Below are 20,800 nucleotides of genomic sequence, written 5' to 3'. Positions count from 1 at the left end.
ACTTAACGACGGCGTGGACCGACGAGTGAAAGAAAAAGCGAACTATGAAAGAATGCAAAGGGGAGAATGTCACAAAATCGGGAGGGGCTCTTCGAAGTGTGCGTTGGGGGTTGGGAGCGGGAAGTATGAGCACTGTGCCGGCACGAGGTGCTCGAGGGCGCGACGCTTGGCGAAAAAGTAAGAAGGAGGTGCGTACTCGTGACTAAAAAGTGCGTACGCTTAAGACGCACTTCGCGGTCCCTTCCTCAGACGCAGAGGCTCATCATCGTTGCCATCGAGAGAACCCACGAGTGAGTGCTGCCTCAGCGCACTGCTGCTGCGCCCAAATATCGCATTAGGGAGTATGGTAATCGCCAGCCAATTTCCTTTAGTACGCGTTACGTCGTAGGGGGAGGCGTAAACGAGTTTCCCGGTGTTTTAGTACTGTTACTACACGAAACGCCGATTACGACGCCGATTACTATGACGACGATGACCGGAGACGCCAACAACCCTTGTCCCTAAGAGGCGTCGACCCTAAAAGAAAAAGAAAACTACAAACTACAATGCTGAATCAAAGCTAACCCATGTGGCACAAAGAACAAAAGAACACGACACAGATGGCTTTGCTTCACATCTTCCGAAAAATAAACACCCCAAAAAAATAAGTCGCGATGTAACGGCAGTCCTGGTGTCACACTGAAAGCAACTATTTCGGCCGCGAAGTGGTTGAAATTTTAAAATAAAAAGCGACTGTTTACTTAGAATAATGGAAATGGTCGTTTTTGGCACATCACCCGGAAACGACGCAGCCACAAAATCTCTTTTATTGAAGATCACGTGTTAGTGAAAGGTAAGGTAATATTTAGACTAACACCTTCAGCAAAGGTCGTAAAGATTGTACTTTGGCGAAGTGCCACAAACCAAGTCATATATAAACTCGCAGCAGCTTTCCTCTTTGCCCAAGGCACTCGCCGGTTTCCAATAGCTGCATCCAGCTCCTGCAAAAAGGGAGCAATACAGGTAAGAGTAACTTTACTGAATAATCACCGTGCTTCTTTGATATCTTTAGAATATTCAGTAATTAACAATCCAACATCTTCCTACCAAATATTGTAAATGTGATTGATTGATTGATTGATTGATTGATTGATTGATGAATTGATTGATTGATTGATTGATTGATTGATTGATCGATTTTGACTGATTGATTGATCAATCGATTGATTGATTGATTGATTGATTGATTGATTGATTGATTGATTGATTGATTGATTGATTGATTGATTGATTGATTGATTGATTGATTGATTGATTGATTGATTGATTGATAGGTGTAACGCGCCGACGCTACACAGGCGATGAGGGGCAGCGTGTGGAGAGTCCGAATTAATTTTGACCACCTGGAGATCTTTACCATGTGCTAATATCTCAAACACACAGGAGTTTTCTCTTTTCGCTCCATCACAAAAGCGGCTGTCGCGGCCTGGAACCCAACCACGTATTCCGAAGGAGCCACGAGTGCCTGGGCAAGGAAATCTGTTAGCTCATTCTCTATTGCGATCTTATCCGGCGGCCATTTCCACGTCCAAGAAAGCGCGCTTGCTCCAAAAATATTTATCTCTTGTTTTCTCCCCCTCTCCAGTACCAGCTTCCGCTTGCCCAAAACACGTGGCACCACTTCTTTTTTTGTGTGTCCGCTTTATTCTCTTTTCCGGGTAGCCAAACAAGCGTCGCGCGTGCGATAACGTTTCTTTGGCTAGTCTTCAACACTACGGATCATGCATACCGTGAGTTTCTGGGTACGATACCGGGAAATGATGGAGGCCTTTAGTAGTTCGGAGTGGTGGTTTAGAGACAGCGCTTCCAGCATCCGGGGGCGCACATAAAACAAAACAGGCTAGCTTAAAACTGGGCCCTCTGTCTTGAGTCTCAGTACATCTAGTAAGCAGGGCTACCGGAGAGCGGGAGAAGATTTTAAGGAAAGCCCGATCGGTATGCCTATTGTGGCATTCACGGGTCCGAAATCTTCATGATTATTTGTTGCGTGCATCAGGTCATTCAAACTACACTCCCAGGCTCAAATGTGCATAGGACCTGGCTAATGCGACCATTGCCTGTTCGTCGACATTTGTAGCTGAAGTCTATCTGGGATATAACTTTGGGTACTTTAGAAAAGTAAAGCCCATGTAGAGGACATTTTTTGACTTAGAATTCACAAAACATTGTTTTGGTTTGCTGAAGCCATTGAACTGCCTGTTCACCGTGTTGGGTAAGAGCTCCGAGGAGAGGTATTTTTTTCAGCAGTCTACCACGTAAATAACAGCCGGAACTTTTTAATAGTGTTGCTCATGTAGTGGACAGGTTCATCAGCAGTCTTTCAAATGAGCTGTGTAGCCAGACGCTTTGGTGTTGTACTAGCAGATCCGATATAGAGCGCTACGTAGTTCCTGGGTGTTTTTTTTAATTTAATTGTGTAAGTGTGACAGAAAGTTACTAAGGTCAGCGTGCGCGCAATCGTTATCCTTTTGTCGTTACTCACGGTCGGAGGTCGTGCGCAGTTCCTGTTTGAAGCGCTTTCCAATGATTTATTTTTCTTTGCGTATTCCGTACCCCTTCAAATATTTTTTGCTATTTAATGGGACACGGCTTTGCCTGAACCTCGTTTTGATCACACTGCATCGACGCACATGCCCACACACAAGCCGACCGACCTGTCAAATGCAAGAAAATTCTCTTGGAGGGAACGTTTCCTTTACTCCTCTGAAGCCGAAAGCCTGGCGGTACTTCTTTACTGTTTTGTTGTATTTGCACCTCTACTAATAGCGGATCTCTTTTACACGGCCTTAAGGTTTCCAACGCGAACTAAAACCTCCAATTGGAAAAGTAAAAAGGCGCCCGTTGGTGAAACTGCAACCTGGGTCACTAGCGGTCTGAAAGCCGTGACTATTCAATTTAAGGCATGCAAGATAATGGTTCAACGCTGCATTGAAAGCGGCTGTGACGGCGGACGACCTGCCAAACAAACGTCGAGTTGCGGGGGACAGGGCTCTTGTTGTTGTCGCAGGCCAGGCTGCGTGGTAACACCAAAGGGCACGAGAGGCATGAGTACAAGCTGTCGCGGTGTTCTTCGTGCCGTCGCTTCGGACACGAGGCGAGGGCGTGCCGTAAGTACTAAGAGACTGTCACTGGGCCTGTGCGAGACGACGACGTCGGTAAAAACCTCCTGAATGAAGAGGACGCGGAGGAGACTGCAGCCGGGAGCAGTGGCGCGGCCGTGACAATGCACGTTCCGGAGGTGCCGGTCGTGGCTGAGGCTGGCTCTGGCCTTCGTCCGAAGGGCAGAGCCCGCGCGCCTCGTCGAGCCAGGCTAGCGGCCCCGAGGTGGAGAGCAAGGATAAGGAGGCGATGACGACTATGGCGCTGGCTACCGTAGTAGTCGTCATGAACAAAGAGCTCGATGGCGACAGATACGGCGGTGCCACTTCAATGCGGCAAAGCTAACGCATGCACAGCAGCCAAGACGCCGAGGTTCCTAGCGTCAACGAGCCGCCTGCGAACGCGGCAACCGGGCATCGTTCAGCCTTGATGTCGAAGCCCAATGTGCCCCCTACTGATCGACGCCACGGGCTTGGCCTTCTTAGCACCACTTCGGGACTTCGAAAGGGAGTGTGTTTCGGTGCCCGCAAGTATGTGGCGCCAGTGGCCCTAGAACTGTTTTAGGTGCGGAGCATCTTAGGACCGCACAATGTGCGTCCGCGTCCGTGCGCATAGCGTTCACAATCGCAAAAAATTACACAGGCACCGGCAGGATTCGAGCAGGTGTCTGGCAGACCAGACAGTATTGATTGTAGGGTTTAACGCGCCGACGCAACGCAGGCGATGAGGCGCGCCGTAGTGGAGGGCTCCGGATTAATTTTGACCACCTGGGGATCTTTATCGTGCGCCGAAATCTCGTACACACGGGCGTTTTTGCTTTTCACCTCCATCAGAAAAGCGACCGCCGCGGCCGGGAAACGAACCCACGACCTCGTGCTCAGCAGCGCAACGCCTTAGCCACTGAGCCACCGCGGCGGGTGACCAGACAGAATCAGTGCCAGTCGTCTGACCCATTCGGCTAAGACCGTGAGTTAGTCCCAAAGAGTCAAACGGCTTACTCCCTCACCATTTCCGTGCGGAGCACATTAGGACCTTCCAAAGTCCGCCCGCGTCTATCCGTCCGCACACCACCATATAAGGAAAATCAAGTGAAATTCGATTTGAGCCGTGAGTTGCAGTTTCATTTAGGGAATAATCAAGGTGCAACACAAGGCTCAATTCGAATGACGGTCGCGGCGCAAATCGGATGTCACGCGGCACGCAATTTGGATGTCAGTTCGAGTCCCCGTACTCCGCACCCCCGCCATCAGCCACGGACTGGAGATGCTGCCATTTTTGTGTTGGCGTGGCCTTGCACGACTTGGTAGAAGCGAACAGCAGTGAGCGTTAAACTTCTTTGAGTTGTTTTCAATTTCAAGTTGAGTTGTGTTGTTCCGATTGTGTTTAGGCAACCGTTAGGCAACATGATTCCTTCACCTTTCAACATGGTTGTTTAAACAAGCCCGTGAGTACCGCCCTGCTAAATGCCAGGGGACTAGCTGACCATACGCGTCAAAACCATTTCTATGGAATCGTGACTGACGTGGTTCTGGATATAGTGGCCTTGCAAGAGACCAATTCTGAGAGGGAGAACCCGACTGACCGCATGGTGAGACCATTCACGGCTCCATATGATGTCTCCGTTTTTCTTGCCCTCTCATTGTCACAGGGCTTCGGGCTTTTAGTAAGCCGCACTTTATGAACGACTCGAAAGACCGCCACTTCTTCGGAAACAGGCTGGTATGACGTGTGTTTAAAGAATAGCGTGTTGTATGCGTGTATGGGCCTAACAACCGCTCTAAAATAAAAGCTTTTTTTGAGGATCTACGAACATGGTGCAGTCATTTACAATGCACTCGTATATTTCATTTGTATTTGAGGATCCTAAAAACAAATGCGTATCTGTCTGCTTGGAAGGGGTACTGTTACCTCTACAGTGCATCCAGCAAAAATACTAATTAAACTGTTTCTTTTGAAGTTACGCAATACACCATGGTAAACTAAAGCCCGTGCATTACTACGTAATAAAAGGTGTCAATAATTTATTTCATGTCCGCAATAAACCTCAATTCAGTTTTGGACGAATATATAGATTGTCAACTTTATAACGTTTACTGCGCTAGTTTTAAAACACTATTGATAAGAGAATGTGGTTGCTAAATAAAATGACGATTTTGGGAACAGCGCCCAAGAGTCCGATGATTTCACGTAGTTGCAAAATACAGTATACCACAACGGTATCGGCATTTTTGAATAACAGCAAGCTTACATGGATACAGGCTACTGGAATTTGCTAGAAAGTGCACTTGTGTTGTGTTGTGTTGGAGATGTTGGCAGCAACTGCACTCCGCGGATGATGACGAGGGTGCGGAGTACGGGAACTTGAAATGACATCCAAGTTGCGCCCCGAGTGACATCCGATTTGCTCCCCGACCGTCATTCGATTTGATCCGTGAGTTTCAACTTGATTATTCCTTAAATGAAACTAAAACTCACGTCTCAAATAGAATTTTGCTTGATTTTCGCTGATGGTGGTGAGCGCACGGATGGACGCGGACGGTCATTGGGAGGTGCTAAGGTTCTCCGCACCGTTACAGGCGAGGGGGTAAGCTGTTTGACTTACGGGTACTAACTCACGGTCGTAGACCAATGGGTAAGACGACTGACTGAAAAGAAAAAGACTCCACCCCTGGGGTGCTCGGCGAACTCTTCTTCACTGCAGCCCATGCCGGCCTCGTCGCTTCATCGCTCTTACTCCACCGGATATCCCGCAAACACGATTCAAGCTCTCTCGCTGCGTCTGCGTCTCGCGGTTGTTAAGTCTGCGCGGCAGACTTAACAACCGCGCCGAACTATCTTCTTCGTTTTCCTTTTCTTCAGCCCTTTTTTTACTTTCTTCATTATCCTTATGCCTCCTGAGAAAAACGAATAGCCAAGTTAAATGCATATGTACTTACAGTAATTTAGAATATAATACCGTTGGCGCTTGTTTATTCAAAAGATGGGGTATCACTACGGCCGCGGAGAACGGATAAACTCAGATTAACCTATGCCACACCAGTGGTGGAACATGGCTGAGTTGTGGTCCGGGTTATACTGTTCAGGTGTTGATAGGATGTGGCATGAATGTCGCCCAAGGTGAGTAACACCACTAGTGAAATGCCGCTGTTGCTGATCGCTCGAAAAGTGCAATTGCCCCACAAGGACAACAGCCGATGCGGAGAATAAGCTTACACTGTGCTGTGCGGAAAAGGCGCGGAGAGTGTTGGGCGTCCCACAGTTGACTCGCACAACAATAATGCGTGAGAGAAGTGTTGAAGTAAAAGAAGGCCAGTTACGTAACCTGACTCAGAGTTCGACACGACAAAAAGAATCGTTATTAATTCCAAGCGCTTTGTGACACAGAGTTCTAGTTTCCGTATTCTCTCTTATGGAGATCATATTTGCCTCACATCGTTCCATAAATTTATATGCGCGTTTGCAGCGTACTAATTTTATTTGAAAATAGCCGGAATGTAACGGCCTTGTGCGGCAACGTAACCGCTCCTTATTCAACATAGCGTTGAAGCGCCTCACAGCACGTACTTACCAATATTAGGTCACAAAAAAGGATCCTGCTGTTAAACAACCCCTAGAGAGCGCCAAAGCAACGTGGGAAGCAGAGTCCGGCCGTGCTGCGGCAGACCTTCGACAGCGGGCTGCATGTCACGCATCACCAAGCACTCTTACCACTGGCCACCCCCAGGGACACAACATTAACTAGCGAGCCAGGCCATTGTGTGCAGCAGTATAATTCCCAATATTATCGTCGAATGGGTTACTGCCTAAGACTAACGTGCTAACGTAGGAGATATGAAGATTAACTAATCGTAAGTCCATCGAAAATGCAAAAACAAAGCCATCTACCAACTCCAAAACGCTACTAGCCCAGAGAAAATTGAAAGACCACTGAGTGACGTTCAATTGGATCTAATGTTTTTGCATTCGTACCTCATAGTTATAGGGTTTCCTGGTTTGAAAAGGTGGCCTGGTTTAAAAGGTTGTCCGGGCTATGACGTCGATTTCATCTGCAAACTGAGAAGTGTAGCGGGCGTAGTGTTCTCAAGGTAGAGAGGCTAGAGCGAGAGGCGTGAAAGGGCGGACATTTTTGCCTTTAAACCATGAAGAGTAAAATGAGTGTATGCTGTGGTACGAACTTCATGGAGGAGGGCAGGATGTGAGATGAGGAAAGAGGACACCGGTGGATTGGGAGAACAGGTACGGGGACCGGCAAGTAGAAGAACAGTAATAGGTGGTGTAGTCCGTCAGCACAAACCTTACATGACCGGAAACTGCTAGCCGCATTACATCAACAGTTGCTGGAGGTAGTACCTGCCTGAATTTTAGTTTTGTAAACCACCAAGCTTCTTTAAAACTACACCAATCAACGGAGCCATCATTTGGATAATAGCACTTCTAATTTAGCATTCAGCATTCTTCAGAACTAAGAATCGGGAACTGTGGCTAATAAATAAAGTAGTAATAAATGAATCAATAAAAGGTAATTAATAAATAAAGGCTAATGAATAAATAAAAATAATAAAGTAGCCTTGTCTCGCAGTTCTGCCACACCAAGGATTGTTTTTAAGAGCATAGCTGAAAAAACTTTCGAAAGCGTCATTCAATTATCATTTTCTCCAGATACGCAGTCCGTAGGGGTGTCAGGCAAAATTCATTTGAAATACCTTGATCAATGTAGCTGTGGCGAAACACTTTGCAGTTGCTGCAGTCCCTGTAAACAGCTGTTAGGTTGAAGCTGAGTTCTGGCGCTGAAACGAAATTAAGAGCGCTTATCACTTTCAGCTAGCAAAAGGCGAATTATTTTGTTTGCATATCTTGCCGCGCACACCAAGGACGACATGGCTACTTCAACAGACAATTGCTTCCAGCTGAATAAGCCAGAATAATTCTAAAGCCAAATAGCTCAAAATGTCGAAAATTTGAAATTAAACCCACAAAGCAAGGGAGCGTAGGGGGAAAACATGTGTCGACAACAACAGTATCTCAAATAATGCATCTGTTAGCAGAATGATGCGATGTAACAAGAAAAGCTACGGTTCGGCTTATGCGGAAGGTGCTGCAACAGACCACGCCATCGGTATGGTTGGTCTTGGGAACCGACATAAATAATATACTTGCTGGCATGGGTGGTAGCTTTCTCGTCTTACCATACTCAAAATACAAAGATGAAACTTATATGCAGTGTAACGGCCGCTGCCACTACACATCCTTAGATCATGATCTAAGCCAGGAGTACAGTGCAGTGATATTTGATACCCTCGAAAATATACGGTCTAGAGAAATATTCATATCCTCGCCTAAACTTTATTTGATCGAGTAATAAGGGAGCAGCCCTCTTCTTTCGCCCTAAAATTCGTAAATGTGGCGCCGATTTATTGTTCACCGCCGACATTAGTGAGAGGGCATGGTTTTTGATAATAAACACCTATACTAAACCTTATCTAAAATTCTCAATAATGTACACTAAGATATTCCGGCAAATATTCCATTGTTTCAATACACTCCGTTCCTCCTCCATAAAGTAAAAGGGATGCGTATGGCGGGCGACTATATAATACTTACCTTCTGGTTAATCTTGTGCTACCGGCCTCGATACAAGCCTCCCTTTGCCGAAATAATCCAAGCTATATCAGTGAATATTTTTACCTGACGACTGCATGAATAAAAGGACTACGCTGGATTTAGGGGATAAAAGAAAGTATTTCAATTCTCACCGCCAGGGACTTCAGCGTGCAGCACGTTCTTCGCAGTGTAGCCAGGTGAGGACATTAGGGAAACATCAACGCTCCTGAAAGTAATGTCAGTCGTAAATTGGTAGTTATAATTAAATGTAGCAGACGAATTCACAAATAATTTTAAAGGTAATGGTTTGATCGATTGTAGGGTTTAATGCGCCGACGCAACGAAGGCGATGAGGCGCGCCGTAGTGGAGGACTGGGAATTAATTTTGACCATTTGGGGATATTTATCGTGCGCCGAAATCTCGTACACACGGGCGTTTCTGCTTTTCGCCTCCATCAGAAAAGCGGCCACCGCGGCCGCGAATCGAACCCGCGAACTCGTGCTCAGCAGCGCAACGCCTTAGCCACTGAGCCACCGCGGCGGGTAGGTTTCTATGGTTACTTAAGCATGCACTGTAATATAAATATCCTTTAATGCGAATACGACCGTAAAAATCCTACCTTACTTATGGTACACAATGTAAATTATCTAATAAATGTGAAAGGACGGGAAACTCCCAACCCTGAAAACCTTATTTGATACAATTGCGGATGACACTGCGGGAGAGGTAGTGATCAGTCTAATAAACCTTTTACAAGCAGACTGCACGTGGTCAGCCCGGCCCATATTTGGCGTCTGTACGTCCACACCATCCCCAGGGCAGATACAACGTTAAACCGCCATATTGATCGTTTGTTCTAAGAGTGCGGTGGCGGAGAGTGAATCAGCTAACTGCGATGGACGCGGCACTCCTTTCCCAGATAGGTACAAGCCTGGCACTCCCGTAGGAAACGAGCACCATCTACTCGTTTGCTTGGAACACTACTATTCTTGTTCAGCCACTGCTAAAAGAACACCGGAGTTCTGGCTCCATGTTCCCGGGGTCCGGTGGTGGCTTTGTACGCAAACGGCCTGTGTTAGATCACCTATTATTCATTCCTAGACCACGTGATTTTTTTACTTGTTACGAGACGACATAGAAGCGACAAGTACAAGATTACTCTTAGTTTAAGCCTCCGACGACGAAGCTGCGGGTGGGAACAGCCAGCGACAGATTTGCCATGAACTCCATGTCAATGTTCTTTTTGAATCATGGTTCCTCTCAAGTTTTCCCTGCCCCCCCCCCCCCCACCCCTCGTAATATCTTTAGTGTAGGTGCTGGGTAATCCCTACACTGTTTCCACGTCCGTCCCGTCACGGTTCCAGAGGCGATTGTATCAAGGCTTACGGATTGTGAAGCAGCAAGGTCTCATTTTTCTTGTCCTCTCATCTCGCACCTACACTGCCCCTGTACATTACGGGGACCTTAACAGTGAAAGTCGACCTCGATAATGGGGCAATGTTACGAGACGACGTAGAAGCGACCAGTGGGACATTCTTGTTGGTTCGTGCCCCCGACTACGATTAATCTGAGAGTGGGCACAGCCAGCGCATGATATGGCATGGTCTCGCTCATTATTTTGCATCATGGTTCCTCCCATCTTTGACCTGGCGTAATGTAACAATCATAAATTTTGTCGCAAGAAACACTCTAGGCAATATTTCTCAGAATAAAGGTGGTAGCATTTCATCTAGGTAGGTTTAGGAGCGGGACATAACCGATCAACACGTTTTCCTAGCGTTGGGCATACACACAAAGTGCTTAGCTTGTAGTTATCGTGGAGCAGAGAATCTCACAACGGAGGTGAAGCTTCCTGTGGCGGATAGATCTTGTTCTCAGCTTTAAGGCGAAAGACTCCAGAACACCACTATAAGAAAATCCGTGTCTTTGCCAACCGGAAAAAAAATGCCGCCGCCGTAAGGCTCCGTTCAGACTACCGACCAACAGCCATATCGTGAGCTATGGACGTAAACAAACGGCGTTTCACGCAGCTCGGTTGGCTGCGACGTGAAATGACATCATTCTTGAAAGATATTACGACAGTGGCGGCAACAGTCGGCACCCGGCCTAAAGTGTAAATAAAACCCGGGCGTTGAAGCAGGGTCTCTGAGTAGCACCAGTATGCGCTTCTGCTGTGCTATCTGCACACGTTGGCAGCAGTACAACGAAAGTAGCTGTTCTATTTTTCATGGTACAGAACAATTGGGGGATTACCGTAAAAACCCGCGTATAATACGAGGTTTTTTTCCAAATTTTACTATGTAAAATTTTTGCCTCGTATTATATGTGGATCCCAAAGTTTTCAGCAGAAAATTTGCACTTTCGGTTTCGGTTTCAGCGGAGGGTGGGCCTTCTTGCGGTGGCGTTAGCCGGCTGCTGCTTCTGTCAGCCGGCGCCATTTTGATTGTTTTGACCGCGCGAAGGATCGGCACGTTCCCCGCAACTCTATCACGATGTCGGGTGCACGAAGGCAGTATTCAACGGCAATACAAAGAAAAGTTATTTTATGCGCCGAGACCATCAGTTTAATTGCGCCGCAGGACGGCAGTTCGGCGTCACCGAAGGCAGCATTCGCGGGTGGAGAAAGCAACTGGTGCTTGACTGGATAAAGTCTGTGTGGTGTCGGCGGCCTGGAGCACTGTTGGGGGTTCCCGTCAGCGCTCATGTTGGACGCCTTTCGCTGCCACCTGGACGATGCCGTGAATAAGTTGTTGCGCGAACCCCGCATCGAACTCATTGTCATTCCAGGAGGAATGACATCCCAGCTGCAACCGCTAGACGTTTGCATCAACAAGCCTTTCAAAGACTGCATCAGGTCCTGCTACCAAGAGTGGATGAGGTCAGGAGACCCGTAAGTGACAGCTACCGGATGGCTGACGCGGGCTTTTCCAGCAGTGCTTTGTGTCTGGATCGCGGATGCGTGGGCCACCATCCCAGAGGAGCTCGTCAGTCGCTCTTTTAAGAAATGCGGCATCTCGAACGCCCTTGATGGCACTGAGGACCACTTTCTGTGGGAAGGCATTTCCAACAAGGCGACTTCAGAAGACAGCGGCAGTGAACCTGACGATGACTGAACGGACGTCGGGAGACAGTGCCAGTGAAAACTGACAATGACTGAAGGATAACTGCAGTGCAAATAAATGTTTTCTGTGCTCTTTACCTCGTATTATATGCGGATGAAAACTTTTTTTTCTGATTTTGCTGTCCCCGAATTACACCTCGTATTATACGCGGGTCCGTATTATACGCGGGTTTTTACGGTAGTGAGGAATCGTGAGCTTTCAGCGGCAGATGCGCCCGCTTCACAAAAATCACAAAACGAGTATTTCGAAATGTAAACTTTGCAGAATAGTGCGTACTGCTCCGCACCTGTACGTGATAGGCCATGAGTAAAACAAGAGCACACAAGCCACGCAGATTTACAACGAAAGCTCTGCTGTGCGCCAGTCTGCTTGCTGATTTATCAAAGCTTCAAGACGAAGAAACGAAAGCGAAGATGGAGTGTCTTAACCGGTGCAGCAGAAAAGAAGCGGGTGGGCGTTTTTTCACCAAAAACAAAGAAACAAAAACGAAGCAACAGACGCAAATGCGACGTTTTAATACAAAACGTAATGGGGATTACCGAGCTTTCGACATTAAATAACGCAAGCAGACAAGTGCTCTGAAAAATTTGTGTGTCCGACCGGTGCACACAGACGTTACGGTAGGGGCGTGGTGCTAAGTAGTTTCACTGGAGGATGCAGTTACGGCCAAGGGGGGATACATAACTCGCGGCACTAATGGTCATTCGCTCGGTATGCTCTTATAAGTTGTACTTGGAAGCCGTTCGTTGAGGTACCAACTTCATGAATATGCAAAAATATTACTTTCCTGTAACGCAGCCGCAATAGTGTGTACTGTAGGTTCACTCGTTGAAAAATTGCGTCCTGCCCTCAGGCAATGAGCGAAAGGGCATGGTGGTTCACTCAAAATAATGTCTTCGTGTTTTATTTTCGGTGCTCCAAATGCATAGTTAACTGTCGAAACTGTTCAACACAATGGATACGCCCACTTACGCTTGCTCGTCGCCGTAGGTGACGCTGCACGTGGCGGCCCCATTTTGGTAGGGACCCGCTTCGTTGATTTTTATGCAGACAGGCTCACCCCCAAAGTAAGGATCATATGCGTAGTTTCTATATATGACATACCATGTCTCAGTAAAAGGGAAACACTAAAACAGAAATGGGGATCAGTTCAGCGACACATTATTTATTTATTTATTTATTTATTTATTTATTTATTTATTTATTTATTTATTTATTTACAGGTACCCTTAGGAGAGAAGCAATATAGAGGGGAGTGGGTTTTAGCATTCTTGAATAGTACTCCTTACAGTTCATACCAAGCAATCATGCAAAAAGGAAGAATCGCGTGAGAGCACAGCATTAAAAAATTGCACAAATTCTGTGCACAAAAGGTCAGGGATGACAAGAAGACAACAATGCTTTTACACCAAAGATCAAGTCAGCACAAGATGAAATTGGTATGCATTCATGGCTATTGGAGTGGTTTTCATTACCAATAACTCATCGGAAAGCATCCTTGTTTACCATACTCGCAATTGCTGCCGGGAGGCCGTTCCAGTCACGGGATGTTCGTGGAATAAATGAACATGCGTATGAACGCGTTTTACTCATAGGGATGCGTGATCACGACGTGATGATACGTAGTTTAGGGGAGACATCGGGTTATTGCTTACTTCTGGAATATAAAATATTTTGTGGAGTAAGCACAACCGGTTTAATTTGCGCCGGGTAACTAAATCAGGTAAATTGAAGATAGCTTTCACATATGATATCCGGGCGGTGCAATGGAACTTGGAGGGAATAAAACGAGTAGAGTTATTTTGAACCATTTTAAGTCAATTGGTTAAGTGTGCTTGGTCTGGGTCCCATATCACAACTCCGTATTGATGTTTGGTTCTAACTAGTGTTTTATAATGAAGTAACTTCATGAAGCACTATGGGAGGGAGTGGTCAGAGCAGAGTTTCGCCTAATATATCCCAAGGTCTGGTTTGCGTGATTTATAATGTGATCAATGTGGAAATCCCTGGTTAAGTTGTCGGATATATGGACCCCAAGATATTTATAATTGTTTACTACTCCCAATTATAGGCATTTAATGAAGTAAGAAAGTATGGTGCTCGATGTACGTGTTATCCTGATTGCCTTACATTTCGCTGTATTTAAATTCATAAGCCAATTTTCGAACCAAGTGGGAATGTTATCTAGGTCTCATTGTAGTGCATGCATGTCATTTTTATTGGTAATTTCTCGAAAAAGAACGCAGTCGTCAGCGCACAAGTAAATGTTGGATTTAACGCAGTTGGGTAGAAGGTTAACATGTATAGAGAATATTAATGGGCCAAACACGCGGCCTTGCGTAACTCCAGAAGTGACAGTAATTGAGGGAGAGTCACGGTAACAAACTGCTACAGTTATGAAATACCGTAATGAACTACACGTAATGAAGTATCGGGGACTCATTTTTATACAAGGAATTTATATAAGGCACTATGGACTACGTAAAACATGTGTACTAAGATATAAGGGACATTGCAGGCTTATAATCCTCTTCTAGTACAAAAGATTTTCCTTGAATCAGTGGCAGTTTGGAGGGATACGAACTGAAATGTTTCGCTCTGATTAGTCAAGAATCACGAATGGAAATACTAAAGACAAGCACTCAAGACCTGCTTTCAAATAAGGTAATTTACGCGTTTAGGGCAAGTGCACGTCGCACGGCTCGGTACATTGACTCCCAATGTTCCGGCAACACTTTCCAGTTTCCTTCAGACTCAAAGGTAAATTCAGAGCTCAGGCACAGACACCGATTTATAATTACGTTCGTACCACCGGTGCCGGAATGGACGCGGATGTTTGCAGCAAAAGAAATAAGAGCTGTAACTTTAATTTTGACAGAAAATATTTGTTTTAATGTTCATCATTCCACAGTGCACAGGAATACCAGAACGACGAATGCGTAGCAGGCATCCTGAAGCCCAAACAAAAAGAATAGTAAAAGACTCGGTTTGGTCATCGCTACGGACAATCATAAAATAATCAAGGACACTAACTCTTTGGCTCAATATTTGTTGGGCGAGCTCTTTTTTAACTCCCTCCGATTGGACTAACAATTTACTCACGTCAGTTTCATCCTGGTATGGTCCCAGCGCCGGGTTATTGTCAGGGTATTTGTGGCTTGAGCCACGACGTCCTGAAGTTGACGCAATAGAAAGCAAAACAAATGTTAAAACGGAACCCCAGCTTCTTGCCATCCCTCTGCTCATGTTGTTGACAGAGATTTGAGTGCGGGATTGTTCGATATGATTCTACTCGGGGAACATTCTGTCTTATGTAGCTGACTGATTGGTCTATTTTTCTTTCTGCCTACCCGCACGTGGCTAAGTGCACCTATACATGATAACATCGACACTAAATCTGGCACATCGGTTAACCAAAACATAATTTGATAAGGGCACTTGTTCCCTCAACAGGGTTGTTTGAGCAGGTTTGTAATACGACGGGGCAATTTCATCTGACACTACGTTTCCGACCCTTCCAAAAACAGGAAACTAGCTTTAGAGATAACAATCGCACCTTCCTAAATAACGCTGAGGAAGTAATTTCCGTATTTAAATCATCCGCCTGTCTGTACGCTGTTGTAATTTCTAACATGTTTCATCAGGGAAAATGCGATGCCGGATGTCCTGCGAGTACCTTTTGAAAAGTATGAATAACGGGCATTGCTTGGTTCCTTTCACTCTAAACGGAAATGTTTATATTGTGACACCCTATCTTCTTGCAGTTTTGTCGGGGCATTGGCAGGCCAATGTGTTTTCGTTTCTGACTGAAGACGTTTGATTGTTAACTATAAAATCTACCTTTGGACTCCACCTATTCGGTCCCAAAGTTGCTGTTTTAGATGCTGGTAACTGAACCAGTGGAACTTTTCTTTTCTTACAATTGTAAGAAAAGTTGTCTATAGACATTAAAATGCCATAAACATGAAAAGTTCGGCTGGCGAAATATTCACCCCTCACCACAAGCCACAGCAGTATTGTGCACCAATCAGCACAAAACTGCTGGGTGCTCAATACTGTGCACCCATCAATATTGTTGAATACAAAACTCCCCGTGTACTGAGGTTCAAGGACCCAGCGGCTCAGTCCTACTGGAATCGTCATGCAGGCAGCGGTGCCGCATTGAAGAGGATATTAGAACCACTGTGGCATGATTACTCTGCAGCCTTCAAAAGCGCGATTTTTCGTAGAATATCTATTTCACTGCTAACTGCTTTTTGCTACTTTGGCTATGCAACGGCCTCAATCTAAGGTGTAGATCTCTGAGAAGACATATTGAGTGGGCGAATTTTTCTTCAGCTTAGAAGTTTTTGAGAAATGTGTATAGCTTCTGTTTGCCGCCGTGCGGATGTACTTCGGGCGGATGTCAGTATTTGCTTTGCCGAAACGTACTTGCCTATGCGTTTTCGCGAAACGTTTTGAATAACTTTAATGGCTTATCCAGGTATTGTGTCTGGCCAGAGGCTTGTTTTCTGTTCCACGTGCTATTTCATGAAAGCAGTATGCAGGTATTTCTCACCGCTTGCACCCAGCGAAAGCGCAACCACAACCTTTCCCCTACCATAAGCTTTGTTACTTACACAGAGGGGCCCCTTATTGATAGATTTTTCTGCAAGACTATTGGTCAGCCTGAAAGCTCTTAAATGCTTCCAGACACCCTTTACTACTGCAACAAATCCCACCACCCAAGATGGCCATCACAACAGTTGGCACCCAAGAAAGCCACACTACAGAATTGAACATCCTATGATGTTCAGCTGTAAAATTTGTCCCACAACTTACAGTTCACATGTTGTATTTCAGTAATAAAAGTAGGTTGAAATCTGCTTCTGTTGCATGATCCTCCTTGTCCACACATTACATGATGGGATCCAGTAACCAAGACCGTCGTCTGAGCACATTTTAGCCAAATAAAGCTGCAAAACCTGCGAATAATGAAAATAGAAGGCGGTGCCGGCAACACGATGTGAAAATGTACGTTTTTGATGACGTCAGTGAAACGCGGCCTACCATAAGGACGGGGCTCGATCTCTCCTATGGCGTCTGTTTTTCTGATGGCGACAAAAAAACCACCGAAGGCCACGATTCCGCGTTAACAGCCACCTAAAGCGAGTAAATTGACCCTAGCCTTTCACTGGGGGGCGCCCTTAAGACCACGTCGAGCTTCCCCGTGCAAATACCTATAATTTGTTAAAACCAAGATTGCTTCCTAGCCGTTTTCTTAAACAACTGACCACCCTTACATGTCTTTTATTGTCGTTATTACGTAATAAAATTTTGTGTTTACGGTGAAGCGCACTGCACAAGCAGGTTTCCGTCGTCTCTTTCTACATTTGGCAAATACTGGTAACACACGCTTCTGAACACTTGCGGACTTGACGCCGATGAAAGCGCTTGGGCTTGTTGCCGGTATGGTACCACAAGCACACCTCCGGATACGGAAGCGTGGAACGCAATAAATGTTTCAGTCACAAAAAAATAAAAAAACGAAATGAGCTCCTGAAAAGACCACATAGAGGAGCAAATTTTTTTTCGAATTCTCAATTTTATACTTGAGGAGCGAAATTCATTTAGCAAATGGTAAACCTAGCTCAAACTTGTAAATTACTTCCTGACTGACCGAATACCTTTCGTGCCCAGAGCACCAGAACCCCACGCGCACAGTGAAAAGATGCCATGCATATCGAATGCCTTACCGAATTAGCGGGACATCTGGACTGTCCTTCGATTTATTCTTGAGGTTACTGTTAAACCTCCCAGTTTTTATGTGAATTTGGTAGGTATTGTTTTGAACAATTTCAGCTATGTCCCAACCATGACAAAGCAAAACACCTTGCGTGAAATAGAAGTGTGCGGTATTCCCGCTGACATGGACCGAACACTTGCTTGGATGCCGTTTACCTTGTGAAACACTGTGAAGACGACTACATATAAACCCGCCAAATACACTCTACTGCACAAGCACACGTTTTTCTGTATAAAGTGAAGGGTCCCACAACAATGTTGTCAACAGTGCTCCGATGAATTCAGATTTTTGCCACCAGCGCCGACATCATTCAAACTGACTTGGCTTAAAAGTTCCAGTTTGCGACACACGGCTGTAGTTTCTCTACTGTTCGTTTCTTACAGCTGCACCTGCCTGCAGTTTTTCCTTCGTTTCACGGTTTCGAAGGGAAAATCTCTTCTAAAGTGTTTCGTTTACTTTGTTTCAATGGGTTTTGTTTTAGCTCGTTTCTTCCGTTGAATATAAAACACTATTCTTAGGAGGAAAATCACTCTTTTTGACCGTTGTTCCTCCATTTATGCAGGAAAAAGGCTTTAATCATGCTTCGTCATTTGACAAGTATAACACCGTCATGCGTTTGACGCTCTAGAAGGAAACACGGTTGCGAATTGTGTCGACGACAGCGGACACACGAAGCGGGGCACACGTTACTGAAATAATGTACGCGAATACAATAACGATCACTTCACAGTAAAAATTAGCCCATTTCAGTTCAAGTTCAATTACGACATCAAAACAGAAATAGAAATAACTAGATAACTAGAAATAAATAGAAATAGAAATTCCCACGTATTTCTACACCTGCTTTCGTTACGACTTCACATATATACAGAGTAGCGTGGCATAAATAGCAAGGCCTTCATTAAATAGGACTAGAAAAAATTGCCGCAGGTCCGTACGTGCCTCGAATTATATAAACAATTTTAGTTTTTTGTTTTTTTAATACCAACCACAATTTTTTCACAATACGGACAAGAATGTGTATAAAGTCATTTTTTACCCGGAGGTAGTTTCTTGTGTACAAAAAAAATATGTGTGCACCATAACATACAAGGGCTGGCTGATCCTTCGAATTTCGTGTTCCCTTCTCTCTCGCAAAAAACAGTCACACCCGCCGCGGTGGCTCAGTGGATAAGATGTTGCGCGGCGGAGCACGAGGTCGCGGGTTCAATTCCCGGCCGCGGCGGCCGCTTTTCTGATGGAGGCCAATAGCAAAAACGCCCGCGTGTACGAGATATCCGCGCTCGTTAAAGATCCCTAAGTGGTCAACATTAATCCGGAGCCCTCCACTACGGCACGCCTAATCGCCTGCGTTGGGTCGACGCGTTAAACCCCACAATCAAAATAAAAAATAACTGTCGCTGCCACTTTTCGCTGGTGGTGAGCGACAGACAAACAAAGTCGAAAACACCCCGGTACAAAAAAAGAAAAGAAAAATCTACATTCCTCCGAAGAGGCATGTCTGGGCCCACTTCTTCTACCCGGACATAGCCTCTGGTGCACCAGGAAAGTAACCCAGGAAGCGAAGCGTAGGAATTTAGTTTAGTAATAATCTAGGATCCGTGCTTAGTATTATCACATAAGAAACGAAGAAAAACTACGTTTTTACCCAGAGCTCATTGATTCTAACGCATTTAACGTTTCGCCATAGCCAAGCAGAGATGAGGCGCCAAAATGCTAGCGTGCCATGAACCCAAACTAGAGTAACCATTTATTTTCGCTAATTTCTTGCACCTAACTAGCGTCGCGTGGTCAGCATTCATCGATGATGGCTCAGGGCCACCACCGTCTCCCCTGATGATTTCCCGTGAACGACAGCACAAGGCTGTAGTTTGGGGGGTGCCGCACATAGAACCCTCCCTTTGAGACGAAGGCCTGACGAGGAGCCCGCGTAGGATGGCGCAATGCAAAGTGTACTCCCTTTTAGTTGCGATAACGACGGGTGGTGGTGTTGAGGCTGGAATAGTTGTTCGGTGTGTAGATGGGCCGCAGGGCAGAACGGATGAAAGCGGGCTTAAGGCGATCGATGGAATGGAGTGACACGGCCGTTAACTCGAAGTGCGAACGTCTTGTGGGAGCGTAAAATTACCAGATTGCGGCCGGTGTACGTTGATTTGGGTGGCCGGTGGGCACTTTTGACGCGAATGAACACAAATTGGATGTCAGATAGGCTTGCCTAATTAAAGTGGGTATAGAAAAACCCACAATGCCGACGTCCGCAGGAACACATCCTGCGTGTCCCGGCTCATATGGGCTTGTGCCATAACGAGCACGCTTTCTACGCAAGGATCAGCCACAGGCGAAGCATTAAAGGAGCCATGTAGACAAACCACAAGTTTGGTTCATTCGAGAGATTGCCTCCTTAAATCATACTGACACCACTTTTATTGCACACTTCACTCAAATAGGCTATATAATTAGGAAGAAAGGGAATGGCAATGCGACCCACTAGCTCATTTCCGCAACAGAACCTATGATGTCTTATGCGCCCAGTTGTGGAATTCGCTGTTACGAGTTAGGCACGGCTTATAAGCTTGCCGAGCGAGCTATTTGGGCTTAAATGCAATGCATATTCATTTTACAGCAGTACGAATGGTGCGGTAAACAATGAAAGTTATGAAAATACACGTAAGCAATGAGTACCGATGCGCCCTGCTGTTGGAAGTCGGCGCACTATGCGGGTTTCAGCTGCACAGAAGTCCGCCGCATTGGAATTGTCTTACATGACACTGGCCGATTGGCGTAAGCGACGTTGTCGTACGTGACCCTGTTTGTTGAGGATACCCCATGTTTCACGAAACGAATACTTTATAACAAAAACAATCCAGGTGCAAATACAGTAAAAAACAAAGCAATGGCGGACAACGGTCCATGGATGACTATGGTAGCGCCATCTGGGAGGACTGACGGCGAGCACGGCTGCAGGGCCGAATGACGCAGTAGAAGTTCGTTGGAATACGCGCACTTAGGACTTCACTGCTGATGTCCCGAAAACACACGATTTGGAGGGAGAATCAAACTTTAACCAAAATTGATTAATTTCTCATTGAATGTGGCATTATTTGCTGCCGGATAAAAGCTATGTGCCCTACAAAAAACAAAATCTTTCGAATA

The 20,800-nt window shown here is 45.8% G+C and overlaps 1 protein-coding gene across 2 annotated transcripts; it reads right to left on the bottom strand.

The window, feature by feature from the left end:
* Window positions 1-790: 790 nt before the first annotated feature.
* On the bottom strand, window positions 791-15,193 carry LOC144144926 (uncharacterized). 2 transcript variants are annotated; one of them, XM_077676431.1, is made up of 5 exons: window positions 14,965-15,193; window positions 12,835-12,951; window positions 8,892-8,965; window positions 7,842-7,925; window positions 791-980 (listed from the first exon to the last, which is right to left on the bottom strand). In XM_077676431.1, exons 1-5 carry the CDS (start codon window positions 14,973-14,975, stop codon window positions 859-861), a joined length of 408 nt encoding a protein of 135 aa, XP_077532557.1. In that variant the 5' UTR covers window positions 14,976-15,193; the 3' UTR covers window positions 791-858. The 2 variants fall into 2 exon arrangements, with proteins under 2 accessions (XP_077532557.1, XP_077532556.1); XM_077676430.1 differs by having other exon boundaries at window positions 12,835-12,989; window positions 14,965-15,165.
* Window positions 15,194-20,800: the final 5,607 nt, after the last annotated feature.

Source organism: Haemaphysalis longicornis, unplaced genomic scaffold (genome assembly GCF_048455015.1).
Source record: "Haemaphysalis longicornis isolate Haplotype H1 unplaced genomic scaffold, Haemaphysalis longicornis Haplotype H1 scaffold_7, whole genome shotgun sequence".
Taxonomy (NCBI): Eukaryota; Metazoa; Arthropoda; class Arachnida; order Ixodida; family Ixodidae; genus Haemaphysalis; species Haemaphysalis longicornis.
The sequence above is the reverse complement of the archived record's forward strand: the minus strand, read 5'-3'. Positions and strand labels throughout refer to the sequence as shown.

Bases quoted from the DNA above. Each gene is read 5' to 3' on its own strand.
- LOC144144926 (XM_077676430.1), bottom strand. From the start codon at position 15,108: ATGAGCAGAGGGATGGCAAGAAGCTGGGGTTCCGTTTTAACATTTGTT. The intron at 8,966-12,834 runs GTAAGTGGGCGT...CATTACTTTCAG, and splicing joins ACCTACGGCGACGAGCAAGC to GAGCGTTGATGTTTCCCTAA. The intron at 981-7,841 runs GTATTTCAAATG...CCCTTTTTGCAG, and splicing joins CCACAGCTACATTGATCAAG to GAGCTGGATGCAGCTATTGG.